The sequence below is a fragment of the Papio anubis genome, chromosome 6, assembly GCF_008728515.1.
Source record: "Papio anubis isolate 15944 chromosome 6, Panubis1.0, whole genome shotgun sequence".
Classification (NCBI taxonomy): domain Eukaryota; kingdom Metazoa; phylum Chordata; class Mammalia; order Primates; family Cercopithecidae; genus Papio; species Papio anubis.
In genome coordinates, this window is record NC_044981.1 from 100,108,263 (window position 1) to 100,132,001 (window position 23,739).

The 23,739-nt window shown below is 39.1% G+C and overlaps 1 protein-coding gene and 1 pseudogene across 15 annotated transcripts in view; one reads left to right on the forward strand and one right to left on the reverse strand.

The window, feature by feature from the left end:
* Window positions 1-23,739, reverse strand: part of HACE1 (HECT domain and ankyrin repeat containing E3 ubiquitin protein ligase 1) — a 128,931-nt gene that overhangs the window by 16,884 nt on the left and 88,308 nt on the right. The window contains exon 20 of one of the 15 annotated variants that reach the window (XM_009205752.4): window positions 1,053-1,342. The exons of the other annotated variants lie outside the window; for them this stretch is intronic. Within the exon in view, the coding sequence (XP_009204016.1) occupies window positions 1,331-1,342 (12 nt within the window). The 3' untranslated portion in view covers window positions 1,053-1,330. Of the gene's footprint in view, window positions 1-1,052; window positions 1,343-23,739 lie in introns of those variants that run through there. 15 annotated transcript variants of the gene reach the window in all.
* LOC116275534 lies at window positions 21,493-21,563 on the forward strand (annotated as a pseudogene).

Below are 23,739 nucleotides of genomic sequence, written 5' to 3' on the forward strand. Positions count from 1 at the left end.
CAACACTCATACATCTCAGCAAATCAGCAAGCCACCATTCACTAAGCTGTTCAGGCAAAAATTCTAGGGAATCAATCATCCATGACTTCTCTCACACCCTATTTCAGCTGATACTATCAGATTTACCTTTAAAAAACTATTTTCAATCTGACCTTGTCTCACTACCTTCATTTCAGTACCCTGGTCCAAGCTATCATTACTTCTCATCTGAATTACTGCAACATCTGGTGTCCCTGTTTCCATTTTTGCCCCTGTACTGATGCTTCTCCACATCTCAGCCAGAGTGATTTTAAAAAATATATATGTATATATACACACAGATATGTATGTGTGTGTGTGTATGTATATGTAAATAACTCAGATCAGGCAACTCTCTTGCTTAAAACCCTATAATGACTTCTCGTGACATCTGGAGTAACATCCAAATTCCTTTCCTAGTCTCTAAGGCCCCAAATGATCTGGCCTCAGCTTTGCTCTCTGATCTCACTTCTTTCATTCTCCCCCTAGTTCATTCATTCACTTATTCTAGTTTCACCAGCCTTCTGGCTATTTCCAAAACACAAACTTGTCCGGGCCCCAGTGTGTTTATACTTCTAGGTCATTCTCATTGAAATGTCTCATTAGAATGTAATCTCTCTGCACACAGGGGCTTTGTTTTACCCGGATATATACCAACTCCTAAAAAGTGGCTGCCACTTTGAAAGTATTCAAAAAGTATGTCATGAATGAATGCACACCATCATCAAATTCACTTAACACATACTTAGAACTTGATAAAATGGCTCTTTGTAGCATAGCCAATTTAATTCTGAGTTAAGGTAAGCTATGTATTCACTCATTTTATTTTAATATACATCATAACCATAGAAAATATTGTTACTTAAAATTTAACTGGTAATGAGCAGAGGGCATGGTGGCACATGCCTGTATTCCCAGTTACTAGGGGAGGCTGAGGTGGAAACATTGCTTGAGTCCAGGAGTTCAAGTATGCAGTGAACTATGACCGTGCCACCACACTCCAACCCAGGCAACAGGGCAAGATCCTGTCTCTTAAAGAAAAAAAATTTAAGAAGTTAACTGGTAATTTAAAAACTGTATTTTGGCTTAGAACAAAATGAATTATATACAGAGAGAAAGAGTATGTGTGTGTATACATATACAAACTATGAGATGTTATCATTTACACAGTTTTTAAATCCGTATAAGTGAAACTTTGTGAGTTAAAAACAATATGCTGTAGCAGGTATATAGCTCCCACCTACCAGGAATTAAGACCCTAACAGGGAAGAAAGTCTGTTTTAGCCCTCTTCCTTTATTCTTTTTTTGGCACTCATCTGACGCTCTGTTCAGAAACAAACAAACAAACAAAAAACCCAATCAAACAAAAAATGGGGAAAAAAGACCAAAAAAAAAGGCACTGAGCCAGCAAGTTCTGTATGACTGCTAGCTATGAACTCTTCACAGCCCTCAGAGCTACAAAAGTGTCACAGTAGACTCCTCACAGCTCTCCCGAAACCCTGTGTGGCTCCTTGTACAATTTAACACAAGGAAAGCTACCATCTCTGCTATTCAATCTAGTCTCACCCCAAATCCCACCTCCCACCAACCAAAGGTGCAAGTTTTTCTCTATTACATAGGAATTAATCAGCTACAAGTCACATACAGGCAGTTATTATAGAGAGGGAGACAGAAATGTGTACCCAACAGTCAAACAGAAACATACACTAAATTTCTAGAGTCCAACCCGAGAAATAACATATATAAAATATTTTATAGTGATTATAGCAGTGATATCTGCATTAGCACATGATTATATTTTAGTTTATGTCTACTCTCACTAACATTGTTCACTGGATGTACTAAAAGTTTTCTGCCCCATTCATATAATTAATTATGCATCTGTGTTTTTTAAGATGCCAGGAAAGACCCTACTCTTCCCTAAAAAGACTTTTTCCCAAGAGGTTCTGGCTTTACAATCTTAAAGTGCGACTCAATAATCTCTGTGGAAGACCTTAACAAGTCATGAAGCATACAAATAAAAGATTTATGAATTGCTCATGTGAACGTTACCTATTTTAATTGCATTCCATATCTATCAGAATAATATATATTCTTTTTTTTACCAATTAATTCCTATTATTTCCTTCTACAGTCTATTTTTAAATTAATTTTTACAAATATACTTTCATCACACTTTTCCTTCCATTTCTTTTAGTATTTGTTATTTTCCACATGTATCTCAGTAACCCACTTCATAGCTATTGATATCAATTTGTGAAAATCAGTTCCTTCACATCCCAGTCTTCATGCTAATTAAGTAATTTAAATGTGAATGGCAGTTGCACTAAATTATTTTTCAATAAAATAATGAAATCCTAGCTATCATAAACCCTTAATTTTTCAGTAATATAAGAGTTTTTCAAATAGTTGAAAGATAGCTGTGTTTAATGGAAAAATCTAAGTCAAATTGCTTCTAAAATGTTTCCCTGCCTCGCTAAACAGTACATCTTCAAACAGAATAAAACAAATTAATATTATCTTGACAATACGAATATTACTATAAACACCCACTACTGTTACCCATTAACATTTCAAGTGTTCATGTCGTATAGAAATACACTGGCTAAGGGTTCTAAGGGCAGAGCTTTGGCATCTCACTGGGACCGAGCTCCGGGGGCGAGGGGTGACTGCCATGTCTGGGGTTCAGTCAACTCAGCTGCTCCAGTCTGCCGGCTTTGGAGAATACAGGCGGTACAGAAAAGGTAGTGTCCCCTTTAATGCAGCACATACGCTCTACCAAAAAGCAGCCAGACTGCTTCTTTTGGCAAGTCCCTGATCCCATTCCTTGTGACTTGTCCCAACAGGGGTCTCCAGCTACCTCTTATAGGTGCATGCAGGCCAACAACAGGTAAGTACCTACCCCCTGGGACAGAGCTTCCAGAGGAAGGACCTGCCTGCCATCTTTGCTGCTTCATGGCCTTCTCTGCTGATACCTCCAGGTATGGGAGAAACCAAGGCAACTGGGGTCTGGAGAGGACCCCCGGCAAACCACAGCAGCCCGACATACAGTAAAGTGGCCAGACTACTAAAAGAAAAACAAATGAACAGAAAACAACATCATCAACAAAAAGACTCCACAAAAACCTCAGTTAAAGGTCAGCAACCTCAAAGAACAAAGGTAGATTAAGGCCAAAAAGATTAGAAAGAATCAACACAAAAATGCTGAAAACTCAAAAAGCCAGAGTGCCTCTTCTCCTCCAAACGACCGCAACGCCTCTCCAGCAAAAGCACAGAACTGGTCTGAGGCTGAGATGGCTGAATTGACAGAAATAGGCTTCAGAAGGTGGGTAATAATAAACTACACTGAGCTAAAGGAGCATGCTTTAACCCAATGCAAAGAAGCTAAGAATCATGATAAAACAATACGGGAGCTGGTAGCCACAACAGTCAGTTTAGAGAGGAACGTAACAGACCTGATGGAGCTGAAAAACACAACTTGAGAACTTCACAACAAAATTACAAGTATCAACAGCAGAACAGACCAAGCGGAGGAAAGAACCTCAGAGCTTGAAGACTATCTTTCCAAAATAAGACAGGCAGACAACAATAGAGAAAAAGGAACAAAAAGGAATGAATAAAACCTCCAAGAAATATGGGATTATGTAAAGACACCAAACCTACAACTGATTGGGGTATCTGAAAGAGATAAGGAGAATGGAACCCAGTTGGAAAACATACTTCAGAATATCATATAGGAGAACTTCCCCAGGTTATCAGGACAGGCCAATATTCAAATTCAGGAAATGCAGAGAACCCCAGTAAGATACTCCACAAAAAGATCAACCTCAAGACATATAATCAGATGTGTCTTCCCATCAGATTCCCCAAGGCCACCAGATCCCCAAGGTCCAAATGAAAGAAAAGCTGTTAAGGGCAGCCAGAGACAAAGGCCAGGTCACCTACAAAGGGAAATCCATCAGACTAACAGCAAACCTCTCAGCAAAAACCCTGCAAGCCAGAAGAGACTGGTGGCCAATATTCAACATTCTTAAAGAAAAGAATTTCCAACTGAGAATTTCATATCTGACCAAACTAAGCTTTATAAACAAAGGAGAAATCAGTTCCTTTTCAGACAAGTGAAAGGTGAGGGAATTTGTTACTACCAGTCCTGCCTTACAAGAGCTCCTGAAAAAAGAACTAAATATGGAAAGGAAAAATTGTTACCAGCCACTACAAAAACACACTGAAGTACACAGACCAGTGACACTATGAAGCAATCACATAAACCAAGCCAGCAAAATAACCAGCTAGCATCATCAAGACAGGATCAAATTCATACATAACAATACTAACGTTAAATGTAAATGGGTTAAATGCCCCAATTAAAAGACCAAGAATGGCAAGCTGGATGAAGAGCCAAGACCCATCAGTATGCTATCCTCAAGAGACACACACAAGCTCTAAACAAAGGGATGGAGGGAAATTTACCAAGCAAATGGAAAACAGAAAAAAGCAGGAGTTGCAACCCTAGATTCTGACAAAAGAGACTTTAAACCAACAAAGATTAAAAAAAAGACAAGGGCATTACATAATGGTAAAAGGTTCAATCAACAAGAAGAGCTATCATAAATATATACGCACCCAACACAGAAGCACCCAAATTCATAAAACAAGTGCTTAGAGAACTGCAAAGAGACTTAGACTCCCACACAATAATAGTGAGAGACTTTAACACCCCACTAACAATATTAGATCATCAAGACAGAAATTTAACAAATATATTCTGGACCTGAACTCAGCTCCATATCAACTGGACCTGATAGATATCTACAGAACTTCCCACCCAAATTCAACAGAATATACATTCTTCTCATCACCACATGACACTTATTCTGAAATCGATCACATAATCAGAAGTAAAACTTTCCTTGGCAAATGCAAAAGAAATGAAATCATAACAAACAGTCTCTCAGACCACAGCACAATCAAATTAGAACTCACGATTAAGAAATTCACTCAAAACCACACAACTACATAGAAATTGAACAACCTGCTCCTGAGTGACTCTTGGGTAAACAACAAAATTATGGGAGAAACCAAGAAGTTATCTGAAACTAATGAGAACAAAGAGACAATGTGCCAGAATCTCTGGGATGCAGCTAAAGCAGTGTTAAGAGGGAAATTTATAGCACTAAATGCCCATATCAAAAAGCTAGAAAGATCTCAAGTTAACTACCTGACATCTCAACTAAAGAACTAGAGAGCCAAGAGCAAACAGACCCCAATGCTGGCAGAAGACAATAACCAAGATCAGAGGTGAACTGAAGAAGACAGAGACACAAAACAACCCTTCAAAAAATTCAATGAATCCAGGAGCTGATTTTTTGAAAACATTAATAAAATAAGATAGACCTCTAGCTAAACTAATGAAGAAAAGTGAAAAGAATGAGATAAACACAATTAGAAATTATAAGGTAGATATCACCACTGACCCCAAAGAAATATAAACTGGCCAGGCACGGTGGCTCACACCTGTAATCCCAGCACTTTGGGAGGCTAAGGCGGGTGGATCACAAGGTCAGGAGTTCTAGAACAGCCAGGCCAGCATGGTGAAACCTCTTCTTTACTAAAAGCACAAAAAAATTAGCCAGGCATGGTGGTGCATGCCTGTAGTCTCAGCTACTCGTGAGGCTGAGGCAGGAGAATTGTTTGAACCTGGCAGGCAGAGGTTGTCGTGAGCTGAGGTCACGCCACTGCACTCCAGACCGAACAACAGAGCAAGACTCCATCTCAAAATAAATAAATAAATAAACAACCAACCATCAGAGAATACTGTAAATACTTGTATGCACATAAACCAGAAAATCTAGAAGAAATGGATAAACTCCTGGACACATACACCCTCCCAAGACTGAACCAAGAAGAAACTGAATCTCTGAATAGATCAAAAATAATGAGTTCTGAAATGAGGCAGTAATAAATAGCCTACCAACTAAAAAAAAGCCCAGGACCAGCTGGATTCACAGCTGAATTCCACCAGATGTACAAAAAAGAGCTGGTACCATTTCTACTGAAATTATTCCAAAAAACTGGGGAAAAAAAAAGGGACTCCTCCCTAACTCATTTTATGAGGCCAGCATCATCCTGATACCAAAACCTGGCAGAGACACAACAAAAAAAGAAAACTTCAGGCCAATATCCCTGATGAACATCAATGCAAAAAATCCTCAATAAAGTACTGGCAAATCAAATCCAGCAGCACATCAAAAAGATTATCCACCATGATCAAGTCTGCTTCATCACCAGAATGCAAGGTTGGTTCAACATATGCAAATCAATAAATGTGATTCATCACATAAACAGAACTAAAGACAAAAACCACATGATTATCTCAATACACACAGAAAAGGCCTTCAATAAAATTCAACATCCTTTCATGTTAGAAACTCTCAATAAACTAGACATTGAAAGAACATACTTCAAAATAGTAAGAGACATCTATGACAAACCCATAATCAACATCATACTGAATGGGTAAAAGCTGAAAGGAGTCTCCTTGAAAACCAGCACTAGACAAGGATGCCCTCTCTCATCACTCCTATCCAACAAAGTATTAAAAATTCTGACCAGAGCAATCAAGCAAAAGAAAGAAATAAAGGTATTCAAATAGGAAGAGGGGAAGCTGAATTATCTTTATTTGCAGATGACATGATCCTATAGCTAGAAAACCTCATCATCTAGGCCAAAAAGCTTCTTAAGCGATAAGTAACTTCAGCAAAGTCTCAGGATATAAAATCAATGTGCAAAAATTGCTAGCATCCCTATACACCAACAACAGGCAAGCAGACAGCCAAATCATGAATGAACTCCCATTCACAACTGCTACCAAAAGAATAAAATACCTAGGAATACAGCTTAATAAGGAAAATGAGGACCTCTTCAAGGAGAACTATAAACCACTACTCAAAAGAAATCACAGAGGACACAAACAAATGGAGAAACATTCCATGTTCATGGATAGGAAGAATCAAGATTGTGAAAATGGCCATACTGCCCAAAGTAATTTATAGATTCAATGCTATTCCCATTAAATTACAATTGGCATTTTTCACAGAATTAGAAATTACTACATTAAAATTCATATGGAACCAAAAAAGAGCCCAAATAGCTAAGGCAATCCTAAGCAAAAAGAACAAAGTTGGAGGCATCGTGCTACCAGATTTCAAACTATACAAGGATACAGTCACATAGACCAAGGAACAGAATAGAGAACTCAGAAATAAGATCACACACCTACAACCACCATGTGATCTTTGACAAACTCAACAAAAGCAATGAGAAAAGACTCCCTGTTTAACAAATGGTGCTGAGTGCTGGCTGAGTGCAGAAAATTGAAACCGAACCCCTTCCTTACACCATATCTCAAGATGGATTAAAGACTTAAATGTAAAACTCCAAACTATAAAAACCCTAGAAGTAAATCTAGGCAATTCCATTCAGGACATAGGCACAGGCAAAGATTTCATGATGAATACACTAAAAGCAATTGCAACAAAAGCAAAAATTGACAAATGGCACCTATTTAAACTAAAGAGCTTCTGTACAGCAAAAGTAACTATCAGAGTGAACAGACAACCTACAGAATGGCAGAACATTTTTGCAATCTATTCATCTGACAAAGGTCTAATATCAGAGTCTACAAGGAACTGAAATTTACAAGAAAAAAAACAACCCCATTAAAAAGTGAGCAGATGACATAAACAGACACTTCTCAAAAGAAGTGGCCATGTGGCCAACAAACATATGGAAAAAAGTTTAACATCATTGATCATGAGAAATACAAATCAAAACCACAATGATACCATCTCATGCCAGTCAGAATGGCTACTATTAAAAAGTCAAAAAACAACAGATGCTGGCAAGGTTGCAGAGAAAAGGGAACCCTTTTACACTGTTGGTGAGAATGTAAATTAATCAGTTCAATCACTATGGAAGACAGTATGGGGATTCCTCAAAGACCTAGAGGCAGAAATAGCATTTGACCTAACAATCCCATTACTGGGTATATACGCAAATGAATACAAATCATTCTGCTGTGGAGATACATGTTCGTGTATGTTCACTCCAGCACTATTCACAATAGCAAAGACATAGAATCAACTTAAAAGCCCATCAGTGATAGACTGATTGGATAAAGAAAATGTAGTACATATACACCATGGAATACTATGCAGTCATAAAAAGGAACCAGATCATGTCCTCTGCAGGGACACAGAACTGGAAGCCATTATCCCCAGCAAACTTAATGCAGGAACAGAAAACCAAATACCACATGCTCTCACTTACAGAAGTGGGAGCTTAATGATGAGAACACATGGACACATGGGAGGGAACAACACACAGTGGGGCCTGTCAGAGTGGGAGAATGGGGGTCAGCAGAACATCCAGAAGAATAGCTAATGGATGCTGGGCTTAATACCTAGGTGATGGGTTGATCTGTGCAGCACACCACCATGGAACACGTTTAACTAGGTGACAAACCTGCACATCCTGCACATGTACCCCCTGAACTTAAAATAGAAGTTGAAGAAAATAAAAAAAAAAAGAAATACATGAGCTACACTTCCACTGCTTATGAACGTACCCAAGCGACTTTAGGCCTTTGCATAACTATCCCAAGTATTGCATATATGCTTTTAAAAGGAAAGAGTGTGCACATGTAGATGACAATTAGTCCATAAAACACTGGCACAAAGAGTTGCATGACTAAACATTAAATATAAACCAAGCCTATCATCTCACTTCATTCTAAGATAATTAAAAGTTTATATATTCTCAACATCAAAAAACATGATTAATGTCAGCCCTCTGTATCCGTGGGTTCTGCATCTATGGATTCAACCAAATTCAAGACAGGAACATTCAGGGGAAAAAAATGGATGGTTACATTTGCACTGAACATGTACAGACCTTCTGCCTTGTCATTATTCCATAAACGATATATTATAACAACTATTTACACAGCATTTATATTGTATTAGGTATTAGAAGGATGTATGTAGATTACATGCAAATACCACACCACATTCTAAAAGGTACTTGAGCATCCGTGGATTTTGATAAACAGAATTCTGGAACCAAACTCCCAGGGATACCAAGGGTCCACTACAGTTGAAGTGATGAATATGTTAATTAGCTTGATTTAATTAATCCACACTGTACTCCTAAGACACAAAATCACTTTTGCCCCATAAATACAACTATAATTTGTCCACTTACAATTAAAAATAAACATTTTTAAAAGATAAAGAGCTGATAACAGTTGGCGGTAGGGTATCTTTCATCTCTAACAGATGGCATATCCTAGGAAAATCATATTTGCTCCCACCTGAGTTTTTGAAGGCATAAAATACTAGAATCAAGGCTGGATGTGGTGACTCATGCCTGTAATTGCAGCACTTTGGGAGGCCGAGGCAGGCAGATCACCTGAGGTCAGGAGTTTGAGACCAGCCTGGCCAACACGGTAAAACCCCGTGTCTACTAAAATACAAAAATTAGCTGGGTGTGGTGGCATGCGCCTATAATTCCAGCTACTCAGGAGGCTGAGGCAGGAGAATCACTTGAACCCGGGAGGTGGAGGTTGCAGTGAGCTGAGATCGTGCCACTGCACTCCAGCCTGGGTGACAGAGCGAGACTCCATCTCCAAAAAACAAAAAAAAATTCCTCCAATGGGAACTCAAAATTATGTCATGTTTCTTTTACATGACATAATTGTACATAGATACAAGAAAAAGGAGAGGCACTTTTTAAAGATGTAACATTTTTCAACAATTTATTCTTTATCAGTATACACTTATTACTGAAGTCACAAAGTAGTTATAAGAATTGATCGTCTGATAAAAATCTGATTACTTCAGTTTCATTAGAACAAATTCAGTCACTGAAAATAGTGATCGAAGAGTCGCTTCCAAGATGGCCGAGTAGGAACAGCTCTGGTCTACAGCTCCCAGCGAGACTGACACAGAAGATGGGTGATGTCTGCATTTCCAATTGAGGTGAGTGGTTCAATTCATTGGGACTGGTTGGACAGTGGGTGCAGCCCACGGAGGGCGAGACAAAGCAGGGCAGGGTGTCACCTCATCCAGGAAGCGCAAGGTGTCAGGGGATTTCCCTTTCCTAGCCAAGGGAACTTGTGACTAACTGTACCTGGAGGAATGGTACACTCCTGCCCAAATAATCCGTTTTCCCCGCGGTCTTCGCAATCAGCAGACCAGGAGATTCCCTCCTGTGCCTGGCTCAGAGAGTCCCATGCCCATGGAGCCTTGCTTGCTGCCAGCACAGCAGTCTGAGATCGACCTGGGTCACTGGAGCTTGGTGGGGAAAGGGGTGTCCGCCATTGCTGAGGCTTGAGTAGGAGGTTCTATGCTCACAGTATTAACAAAGAGGCAGGGAAGCTCGAACTGGGCGGAGCCCATCACAGCTCAGCAAGGCCTACTGCCTCTCTAGATTCCACTTCTGGGGACAGGACATATTTGAACAAAAAGCAGCAGACAGCTACTCCAGACTTAAGCATCCCTGCCTGACAGCTCTGAAGAGAGCAGTGGTTCCCACAGCATGGCATCTGAGCTCTGAGAATGGACAGACTGCCTCCTCAAGTGGGTCCCTGACTCCTGTGTAGCCTGACTGGACACCTCACACAGGCGGGTGCCCCTCTGTGGCGAGGCTTCCAGAGGAAGGAACAGGCAGCGATATTTGCTGTTCTGCAGTCTCCGCGAGTGATACCCAGGCAAACAGGGTCTGCAGTAGACCTCCAGCAAACTCCGACAGACCTGCAGCTAAGGGGCCTGTCTGTTAGAATGAACACTAACAAACAGGAAGAGCAACAACATCAACAAAAAGGACATCTACACCAAAACCCCATTCATAGGTCACCAACATCAAAGACCAAAGGAAGATAAAACCACAAAGACGGGGAGAAACCAGAGCAGAAAGGCTGAAAATTCCAAAAACCAGAACACCTCCTTGCCTCCAAAGGAACACAACCCCTAGCCAGCAACGGAACAAAACTGGATAGAGAATGAGTTTGATGAACTGGTAGAAGTAGGCTTCAGAAGGTCGGTAATAACAAACTTCTCCAAGTTAAAGGAGCATGTTCTAACCTATCACAAGGAAGCTAAAAACCTTGAAAAAAAGGCTAAATGAATGGCTAACTAGAATAACCAGTGTAGAGAAGAGCTTAAATGACCTGATGGAGCTGAAAACCACAGTATGAGAAATTTGTAAAGCATACACAAGCTTCAATAGCCGATTCGATCAAGTCCAAGAAAAGATATCAGGGATTGAAGATCAAATTAATGAAATAAAGTGAAAAGACAAGATTAGAGAAAAAAAGAAAAGAAACTAACAAAGCCTCCAAGAAATACAGGACTATGTGAAAAGACCAAGTATATGTTGGAGTGGTGCGCCTGAAAGTGACCGGGAGAATGGAACCAAGTTAGAAAACACTCTTCGTGAACAGGCAACGTATAGAATGGGAGAAAATTTTTGCAATCTACCCGTCTGACAAAAGGCTAATATCCAGAACCTACAAAGAACTCAAACAAATTTACAAGAAAAAAACAACCCCATCAAAAAGTGGGCAAAGGATATGAACACACACTTCTCAAAAGAAGACATTTATGCAGCCAACAGACACATGAAAAAATGCTCATCATCACTCGCTATCAGAGAAATGCAAATCAAAACCATAATGCGATACCATCTCACACCAGGTAGAATGACAACCATTAAAAAGTCAGGAAACAACAGGTGCTGGAGAGGATATGGAGAAATAGGAACACTTTTATATTGTTGGTGGGACTGTAAACTAGTTCAACCATTGTGGAAGACAGTGTGGTGATTCCTCAAGGATATAGAACTAGAAATACCATTTGACCCAGCCATCCCATTACTGGGTATATACCCAAAGGATTATAAATCATGCTGCTGTAAAGACACATGGACACGTATGTTTATTGCAGTACTATTCACAATAGCAAAGACTTGGAACCAACCCAAATGTCCATCAATGACAGACTGGATTAAGAAAATGTGGCACATATACACCATGGAATACTATGCAGCCATAAAAAAGGATAAGTTTGTGTCCTTTGTAGGGACATGGATGCAGCTGGAAACCATCATTCTCAGCAAACTAAAACCATCATTCTCAGCAAACTATCGCAAGAACAGAAAACCAAACACCGCATGTTCTCACTCACAGGTGGGAACTGAACAATGAGAACACTTGGACACAGGAAGGGGAACATCACACACTGGGGCTTGTCGTGGGGTGCGGGGAGAGGAGAGGGATAGCATTAGGAGATATACCTAATGTAAATAACGAGTTAATGGGTGCAGCACAAGTATACATATGTAAACAAACCTGCATGTTGCACACATGTACCCTAGAATTTAAAGTATAATTTTTAAAAAAAAGAAAACACTCTTCAGGATATTATCTAGGAGAACCCCAACCTAGCAAGGCAGGCCAACATTCAAATTCAGGAAATACAGAGAACACCACAAAGATACTCCTCAAGAAGAGCAACCCCAAGACATTAATTGTCAGATCCACCAAGGTTGAAATGAAGGAAAAAATGTTAAGGGCAGCCAGAGAGAAAGGTCAGGTTACCCACAAAGAGAAGCCCATCAGACTAACAGTGGATCTCTCTGCAGAAACCCTACAAACCAGAAGAGAGTGGGGTCCAATATTCAGTATTCTTAAAGAAAAGAATTTTCAACCCAGCATTTCATATCCAGCCAAACTAAGCTTCATAAGTGAAAGAGAAATAAAATCCTTTACAGACAAGCAAATGCTGAGAGACTCCGTCACCACCAGGCCTGACTTGCAAGAGCTCCTGAAGGAAGCACTAAACATGGAAAGTAACAACTGGTACCAGTCACTGCAAAAACAAGCCAAACTGTGAAAACCATCGACGCTATGAAGAATCTGCATCAATTAACAGGTGAAATAACCAGCTAGCTTCATAATGACAGGATCAAATTCACACATAACAATACAACTTAAACGTAAATGGGCTAAATGCCCCAATTAAAAGACACAGACGGGCAAATTGGATAAAGAGTCAAGACACATCAGCGTGCTGTATTCAGGAGACCCATCTCACCTGCAAAGACACGAAGGCTCAAAAAAGAGGGATGGGGGAAGATATACCAAGCAAATAGAAAGCAAAAAAAAAAAAAAAAAAAGCAGGGGTTGTAATCCTGATCTCTGATAAAACAGACATTAGACCAAAGAAGATCAAAACAGACAAGGAAGGGCATTACATAATGGTAAAGGGATGAATGCAACAAGAAGAGCTAAATATCCTAAATATATATGTACCCTATACAGGAGCACCCAGATTCATAAAGCAAGTCCTTAGAGACATACAAAGAGACTTAGATTCCCACACAATAATAATGGGAGACTTTAACACCCAACTGTCAATATTAGACAGATCGAGACAGAAGGTTAACAAGGTTATCCAGGACTTGAACTTAGCTCTGTACCAAGCAGACCTAATAGACATCTACAGAACTCTCCACCCTAAATCAACAGAATATACATTCTTCTCAGCACCACACTGCACTTTTTCTAAAACTGACCACATAATTGAAAGTAAAACACTCCTCAGGAAATGTAAAACAACAGAAAACACAATAAACTGTCTTTCAGAGCACAGTGCAATCAAATTAGAACACAGGATTAAGAAACTCACTCAAAACCGCACAAATACATGGAAACTGAACAACCTGCTCCTGAATGACTACGGGGTAAATAATGAAAGTAAGTTAGAAATAAAAATGTTCGTTGAAACCAATGAGAACAAAGACACAACGTCCCAGAATCTCTGGGACACATTTAAAGCAGTGTGTAGAGGGAAATTTATAGCACTAAACGCCCACAAGAGAAAGCAGGCGAGATCTAAAATCAACACCCTAACATCACAATTAAAAGAACTAGAGAAGCAAGAGCAAACAAATCCAAAAGCTAGCAGAATACAAAAAATAACTAAAATCAGAGCAGGATTGAAGGAGATAGGAATATGAAAAACCCTTCAAAAAAATCAATAAATCCAGGAGCTGGTTTTTTGAAAAGATCGACAAAATAAACAGACCACTAGCAAGACTAATAAAGAAGAAAAAGAGAAGAATAAAATACATGCAATAAAATTATAAAGCGGATATCACCAACAATCCTACACAAATACAAACTACCATCAGAGAATACTATAAACATCTCTATGCAAATAAACCAGAAAATCTAGAAGAAATGGATAAATTCCTAGACACATACAACCTCCCAAGACTAAACCAGGAAGAAGTTGAATCTCTGAATATATCAATAACAGGTTCTGAAATTGAGACAATAATTAATAGCCTACCAACCAAAAAAAAGTCCAGGACCAGACGGATTCACAGCCGAATTCTACCAGAGGTACAAAGAGGAGCTGGTACCATTCCTTCTGAAACTATTCCAATCAATAGAAAAAGAGGGAATCCCCCCAACTCATTTTATGAGGCCAGCATCATCCTGACACCAAACCTGGCAGAGACACAACAAAAGAGAATTTCAGACCAATATCCCTGATGAAAATCAATGCAAAAATACTCAATAAAATACTGGCAAACCAAATCCAGCAGCACATCAAAAAGTTTATCCACCACGATCAAGTCAGCTTCATCCCTGGGATGCAAGGCTGATTCAACACACACAAATCAATAAACGTAATCCACATAAACAGAACCAACGGCAAAAGCCACGATTATCTCAATAGATGCGGAAAAGGCCTTCGACAAAATTCAACAGCCTTTCATGCTAAAAACTCTCAATAAACTAAGAATTGATGGAATGTATCTCAAAATAGTAAGAGCTATTTATGACAAACCCACAGCCAATATCATACTGAATAGGGAAAAACAGGAAGCATTCCCTTTGAAAACTCACACAAGACAAGGATGCCATCACTCACCACTCCAATTCAACATAGTATTAGAAATTCTGGCCAGGGCAATCAGGCAAGAGAAAGCAATAAAGGGTATTCAAATAGGAAGAGAGGAAATCAAATTGTCTCTGTTTGCAGATGACATGATTGTATATTTAGAAAACCCCATTGTCTCAGCCCAAAATCTCCTTAAGCTGATAAGCAACTTCAGCAAAGTCTCAGGATACAAAATCAATGTGTAAAAATCACAAGCATTCCTATACACCAGTAACAGACAAACAGAGAGCCAAATCATGAGTGAACTCCCATTCACAATTGCTATTAAGAGAATAAAATACCTAGGAATACAACTTACAAGGGATGTGAAGAACTTCAAGGAGAACTACAAACCGCTGCTTTAAGGAAGTAAGAGAGGACACAAACAAATGGAAAAACATTCCATGCTCATGGATAGGAAGAATCAATATTGTAAAAATGGCCTTACTGCCCAAAGTAATTTATAGATTCAATGCTATCTCCATCAAGCTACCATTCACTTTCTTCACGGAACTGGAAAAAACTACTTTAAACTTCACATGGAACCACAAAAGAGCCCGCATAGCCAAGACAATCCTGGGCAAGAAGAACAAAGCTGGAGGCATCACGCTACTAGACTTCAAATTATACTACAAGGCTACAGTAACCAAAACAGAAAGGTACTGGTACCAAAACACATATATAGACCAATGGAACAGAACAGATGCCTCAGAAGTAACACCACACATCTAATACCATCTGATCTTTGACAAACCTGACACACACAAGCAATGGAAAAGATTCCCTTTTTAATAAATGGTTTGGGGAAAACTGGCTAGCCATATGCAGACAACTGAAACTGGACCCGTTACTTACACCTTATACAAAAATCAACTCAAGATAGATCAAAGACTTAAACATAAGACCTAGGACCATAAAATTCTTTTTTTTTTTTTTTTTGAGACGGAGTCTCGCTCTGTCGCCCAGGCTGGAGTGCTGTGGCCGGATCTCAGCTCACTGCAAGCTCCGCCTCCCGGGTTCCCGCCATTCTCCTGGCTCAGCCTCCCGAGTAGCTGGGAGTACAGGCGCCCGCCACCGCGCCCGGCTAGTTTTTTGTATTTTTTAGTAGAGACGGGGTTTCACCGTGTTAGCCAGGATGGTCTCGATCTCCTGACCTCGTGATCCGCCCGTGTCGGCCTCCCAAAGTGCTGGGATTACAGGCTTGAGCCACCGCGCCCGGCAGGACCATAAAATTCTACAAGAAAACCTAGTCAATACCATTCAGGACATAGGCATGGGCAAAGACTTCATGTCTAAAACACCAAAAGCAATGGCAACAAAAGCCAAAATTGACAAATGGGATCTAATTAAAGAACTTCTGCACTGCAAAAGAAACTACCATCAGAGTGAACAGGCAACCTACAGAATGGGAGAAAATTTTTGCAATCTATCCATCTGACAAAGGGTTAATATTCAGACTCTACAAAGAACTTAAACAAATTTACGAGAAAAAAACAACCCCAATAAAAAATGGGCAAAGGATATGAACAGACACTTCTCAAAAGAAGACATTTACGCAGTCAACAGACATGAAAAAATGCTTATCATCACTGGTCATCAGAGAAATGCAAATCAAAACCACAATGAGATACCATCTCACACCAATTAGAATGGCAAACATTAAAAAGTCAGGAAACAACAGATGCTGGAGACGCTGTGGAAAAACAGGAACACTTTTACACTTTGGTGGGAGTATAAATTAGTTCAACCATTGTGGAAGACAGTGTGGCGATTCCTCAAGGATCTAGAACTAGAAATACCATTTGACCCAGCAATCCCATTACTGGGCATACACCCAAAGGATTATAAATCATGCCATTATAAAGACACATACACACTTATGTTTACTGCGACACTGTTCACAATAGCAAATACTTGGAACCAACCCAAATGTCCATCAATGATAGACTGGATTAAGAAAATGTGGCACATATACACCAGGGAATAGTATGCAGCCATAAAAAATGAGTTCATGTCCTTTGCAGGAACACGGATGAAGCTGGAAACCATCATTCTCAGCAAACTATCACAAGGACAGAAAATCAAATACCGCATGTTCTCACTCATAAGTGGGAGTTGAACAATGCGAACACATGGACACAGGGAGGGGAACATCACACACCAGGGCCTGCTGGGGGTGGGGGGCTAGGGGAGAGATAACATTACGAGAAATACCTAAAGTAGGTGAGGGTCTGATGGGTGCAGCAAACCACCATGGCACGTGTATACCTATGTAACAAACCTGCACATTCTGCACCTGTAACCCAGAACTTAAAGTATAATTTTTTTAAAAAGGCCAGGTGTGGTGGCTCATGCCTGTCATCCCAGCACTTTGGGAGGCCGAGGCGGGCGGATCACGAGGTCAGGAGATCAAGACCATCCTGGCTAACACAGTGAAACCTCATCTCTACTAAAAATACAAAAAATTAGCTAGGCGTGGTGGCAGGCACCTGTAGTCCCAGCTACTCAGGAGCCTGAGGCAGGAGAATGGCATGAACCTGGGAGGCAGAGCTTGCAGTGAGCCGAGATCACACCAATGACAGATTCCAGCCTGGGCGACAGAGCAAGACTCCGTCAAAAAAAAAAAAAAAGAATCAGTCAAATAAGAAATAAAAAATTTCCCAGCAAATAAAAAAGAAAATACTGATCAGGTTACCATTTTATAGATTTGGTGATTTTTAAAGTGAATTTCTAGAATATACTATCTAAAATGCAAGGAAAATGTGTTTTCATTGTTGACCGGAAGATACCAAAAAATCATTCAAATCCACCTAATAACACACACGTATACTCAACATGAAAAACTGTAGACTTACACTATCTGTTTTAAAAGTTTTCAGAGTAGTAAAAAAACAAATCTCATAGTACAGATTGAGTATCCCTTATCCAAAATGCTTGGGACCACAAGCATTTCAGATTTCAAAGTGTTTTGGATTTTGGAATATCTGTATATACAAAATGAGTTATCTTGGGAACGACACCCAAGTCTAAATTACATGAATTTGTTTCATTGAACCATCAGAAAGTAAAGGCATCACTATCTCAGCCACCCATGTGGACACAATCTGTGGTTGTTTGACATTACCATCATTCCTGACCGAATTTACCTGCTACCAATAAGCAACCATTTTCTTATACTTACTCACACCTAACTATTTAATGGTTAAAAAAATAAATAAAAAATAAAAAAAGCATACCATTAATACAGTGAAAAACATCACATGTTCAGGGTAGCTAAAGCAGCACAGAGGCATCACCAGAATATCTGTGCCAGCTGTTAAACAGAAGCAACAAAAAACAGCAGGCTTTCCGTCTCCACTTGGAATGCTTTGTTTTGATTAGAAGGTACTGTAGGTCAGGCTCAGTGGCTCATGCCTGTAATCCCAGCACTTTGGGAGGCTGAGGTGGGAGGATCACTTGAGGTCAGGATATCGAGACCAGCCTGGCCTAGATGGTGAAAACTCATTCCTACTAAAAACACAAAAATTAGCCAGGTGTGGTGGTGGGCGCCTATAATCCTAGCTACTTGAGAGGCTGAGGCAGAACTGCTTGAACCCAGGAGGCAAAGGTTGCAGTGAGTAGAGATCACACCACCGCACTCCAGCCTGGGTGACACAGCAAGACTTTATCTTGGAGAAAAAAAAAAGTACTGTACACCGCTTTTTATTTACTTTTTTTTTTTTGAGACAGAGTCTCACTGTGTTGCCCAGGCTGGAGTGCAGTGGCGCTGTGATCTCGGTTCACTGCAACCTTTGCCTCCTGGGTTCAAGCAATTCTCCTGCCTCAGCCTTCCGAGAAGCTGGGATTACAAGCATGCATTACCATGCCCAGCTAATTTTTGTATTTTTAGTAGAGACGGAGATTCACCATGTTGGTCAGACTGGTCTCAAACTCGACCTCAGGTGATCCACTCACCTCGGCCTCCCAAAGTGCTGGGATTACAGGTGTGAGCCACTGTGCCCGGTCTGTACACTATTTTATGTTTTAAGGTGAGAAGAAGCAATTGAGAGAACAGCAAGTGGGTCTTCTAGGAATGAGGAGTCATTCTGCTGTATGAATTTTTAAATGTTTCCTCTAGGGTTATCTGCCTCATTAACAATGGTGTTTGCCTTAGAAACCTCTCTTTGATTTTATAAACTAACATGATTTCTTGTTGTTGTGAATGCCGTATTTTCACCATGTCAACTATAGGCACTTCTTCAGTTTTAACATTATCTTCATCATCACTATTATCACCACCACCTTCATTCAGAACAATTTTGGTTATTTCATCATCAATGAATGAGCAATTGGAGCCTCATAACCAGTGTTACAAACTTGTTCAATATCCACTTCTTTCTGCTCACTAACAAACTCTGAAGGTATATTTTTTTGGATATGTAGGGTAGTCAGACATCGTTTCTTTCACTTGACATATAGAATCCTTCAAAGTCACACCTTTGCTCATCAACATCACTGAACATAGTTGCAGGCCAGAGATTATGCCAGGCATGCACAATTGTGTCTTTACTCACTGTGTTCCAAGCACTGGCAACAGCATATACAACATCCTTCATATTAAACTCCCTTTGAAAACCTTGCATAATTACAATTCTGTTCACTGATGCTAGCAGTCTATGCAATAAAATGTTATATTTATTTTTCATTGATCTAATGTGACTGATTCAGTCACATGGCTGAATTAATGAAGTCACATTTGAGGGAAAGTACATGGCAAAAACATTATTTTTGATGAGAATTTCAGCTGGATGATGAGCAGAGCAGTTGTTTGGGAATAACAAAGTCTTGCAGTCATCATGCAGTCCAGCTTCCCTGCAGTAAACACAAGCCACTGGTATAAAGTATTTTCCCTGGTGATCCATGCCTTTTTGCTAGCATAATAATGGACTGGTAAGAAATTCATTCCTTGAAGAGATTGAGAACACAAGCTTTTTCCTATCACAACAAATTTACACTTAAACATTTGCAGGTTGCACTAGCACATCCCTGCACATTTATTCTGTCCTTGGTAGCCTTAATCACCGTAGGGGCTGTCTCATTAGCTGTAGTCAGTGTCCTTCTGAGTCAACAACAACAAAACAGTGATGTTTTAACAGCAATATAGACTTGTTCTGGCATCAGATTTTCATCAGCAATGACCATGGCAAATTCCTCAATGAATTTCACCCCTGTTTTGTGATCAGCAGAAGCTCTATTGCCACAAATCTTTAAAAAATGAATATCATGTCTTTTCTTAAATTTCTGCAACCAGCCTGTTGAAAAGTCACAGTTCCCTTCAATCTGCACTTCATTATGATAGATCTTTGCTTGTTTTATGATCGGCATACCATTAAGTGGCATATGTTTACTGTTATGCTGACAAATCCACTCTTTAAATACGTAATTGAGATCTTCAGTTTTAGCTTTATGCAGTGTTATTCTATTTTTCATTAACTTCTTTTCATCAAGTTTGGCACAAAACTTCAATAGTTTATTCTTTTGTTTCTTCAAGTCATATAGTGTGGTCATTCCAACACCATACTCTTCTGTAGGACATTTCACATTTATATCGCTGTCCAGTTTCTCCAACAGCTTGACTTTCTGTGCTATGGATAAAGACAAATGCTCCCTCTTTTTCCTGTCACTGTTACCCACAGGGGTATCTGCAGGCCTTTTTGACATTCCCAACAATATCTCTGCACCACAGAACAGAATATAAGCAAAATAAAATAAAATATGTGAGTAATGCACAAATGCACACAGGACTTGGCCCCACATGGGGCACTGTGGGGAACCAGCGCTTGGCATATCCATCCTGCACGTGTGTCATTTTATTACCCTTGTGGGCATGCTTGCATGAGGGAATCTTGGTGTGTTGAAGGAAAAATATATATGCAGCACAAGGGGGCTGGGAGGGTCTTTTTCCCTTTGGGGATGCTGAAAGAACTGTATGTTGTATGCTTGTGTTCTGAGTGCCCCCGGTCATACGAGATCAAGTATGGGATTTACCACTTATGGCTTCATGTCAGTACTCAAGAAGTTTCAGACTCTGGGGTACTCTGAATTATGGATGCTCAACCTGTATACTTTTCTAAAGATGCATATAAAGAATCCACTTTAAGTCAATAATCTATGGATAAAAGTCTGTATTTTGTGCTTGTATGTGCATTAAAAGTGTATGTTAAATAAATCATGCAAAGCTAGCATTAAAAATTTAATCATATAAGACTAGCAATAAAACCATATTAAAATGAAATCGACAAAACATACTAAATTTGTATCTGCTACTTTGCTCATATTCACTGCCTTAGTAAATGAGAAACCTAGCAGTTACACTGTCTTACAGACATCCATTTAAAATAAGAAAACATCAGTTACAAGTTTTGTGCCCTTGGGCAGTTATTTAATTTCTAAAGAAAAGCAGTGTTGTAGTTACAAGCAGGCTTGAGTGCTTGCCTCAGCAGCACATATGCTAATATTGGAACCATACAGAGAAGACTAGGATGGCCCCTGCACAAGCAGGCTTGAAATTTGCAGACTGCATGGAGAAAGCTACTTAGCTCCTATACGCTTCTGTTTCCTCACATGTAGAAAGGGGTATCTCCACCTCACAAAGTTAAGTATAATACCCATAAGGCACATCAAACAGTGCCTAGCACATTATAAAAACCTAATAAATGTCAAATGTTTTAATATTAAGGCTGTTTCCACACTAAATAGAGAGAAATAGCTATCTCAAGAGGCTGTTACAGGAAATGAGAAACACAAAGAACATGGTTCAGATATATGAAACACACAAAGTACTCAATAAGTAGTAATTATTATCACTAAAAAACAGAACTAATGATAATGAAGTTGATGAAGAGTAGGATGACAACACTATCAGACATTAGGTGGCCCAATCCACAACAGTGACAGTTATCCTTGAGTCCTTCCTCTTTCTCATCTTCCCGATTACCAAGTTCTATAAATTCTATTATCCTCAAAAGCTTAAAAGCTATCCCATTTTCTCCATCTTCACTGCCACTTGCCTTACATAATTCCTCATGCATGCTTCCCCAAACCAAAATGCCACAGCCTCCTCTCAGTTGTCCTGACTCCAGTACCACCCCATTTCAACCCATTCTTCACACTCAAAGCTGAGTTTGGTTGTTTCTTTCTTTTTTTTTTAACTGAAATTTGATCATGTCACTTCCCTCTTTAACATCTGCAATCATCTCCACAGACTTCAGAATAATTTTCAAAGTACTACTTGTGGATGCAAAGTCTTTCAGAATTTGGCCACTTTCTCCCTTCCCCACATCATCTTTTTCTACTTGCTTACTTTACAATCTAAGCTAAGCTCCACAACTCTGATCTACTTGTGGTTTCCCAAACACAGCATGCTCTGTCACCTCTGTGCCTTCCTGTAAGCCCAAAGCATTTCCTTTTTCCCATCCTTACTCCTACTTGACTGCTTAATGTTTCACCTCTGTAATTCAACTTCCATACCACTTCATCCATTCCCTGATATCCTGCCCCATTCCATCTTACTCCTATCTTCTTTTTTTTCCTCCCAGTCTGGAAGAACTTTATGACTAATATTATAAAAGTGAAGCTAACATTTAAACCCGTATAGCTTCAATTTTAAACACTAGAATTGAAAATATGAGCAAAAGAGGCCATATTCTAACTAAGAGATTCTATTTCAAATGTGGAACTAATATATATATACATCTGCCTATATTACTTGTATTTATTTAACATATTGCTTTTTAAATTAAAGGTATTTTCATCTATTTAGTTTCACTTTATAATCACCAAAGTCTTTTAATAAAACTTGGGAATAAGTGCCTCCCCCACGTGGAGATCAGTTTACACAGGCCCTCTAACAAGTTTAGCAAGTCATTTAAGGTTCAATAGTTCAAAATTACAAAAGTTGAACTCTAAACATGACGAAAAAACTTTCTACCTATAAAGTAAAAAGCTGACTCTAAAGAAACAGAAAAGTTCATAACAGAATGTATAAGCAAAAAAAAAAAAAAGAACCAAAAATCAATAGTATTTCTAAGAAACAGGGTTTGAAAATTTTAAAGTAACATTTTGTAAATTGAATATCTTAACAATTTTAAGCAAGGTAAAATGTGATGTGTTTCTAAAGATTTTTAAGAGTTTTATATGAATCAGGTTGCTTATTAAATAAGCACTATATGTTGAAACCTCAATAATTTGATACACAATTACTATACTGGTAACATTAGAAAAAAGAGGCTCAATTTATTGCAAGAAATGTTTATACCAAAAAAAATGAAAGCTGAGAATGTATAACATTAATAATCAAGACCCTGCTATTAACACTCCTAATTATTTAAAAAAGTTAGCCTCTAATCACAAGCAATTAAACAAAATGTAAATATATAAAGTATTAAACTGAGAAACTAAAGTTTCAAGTTCTTTAATATTAAAATAGTATTCCCGCCTCTGGTGAGATGCACAATGAAGGGTATATTGAAGAATGTGAAGGCTCACATTGAGGAATGTGAGCATATTCTTATTCTTATTTAGTCAATATTTTCCTTCTTTCTAGATTTCATTAAAATACACAAATATAAAAAAATTAACAATATTTTAAAAATCTAAACAAAAATCATGTCACAGTACGAGGGGGTGCTGCTAGGAGATGCAAGTACAAATATAGATATACCTCATACAAACA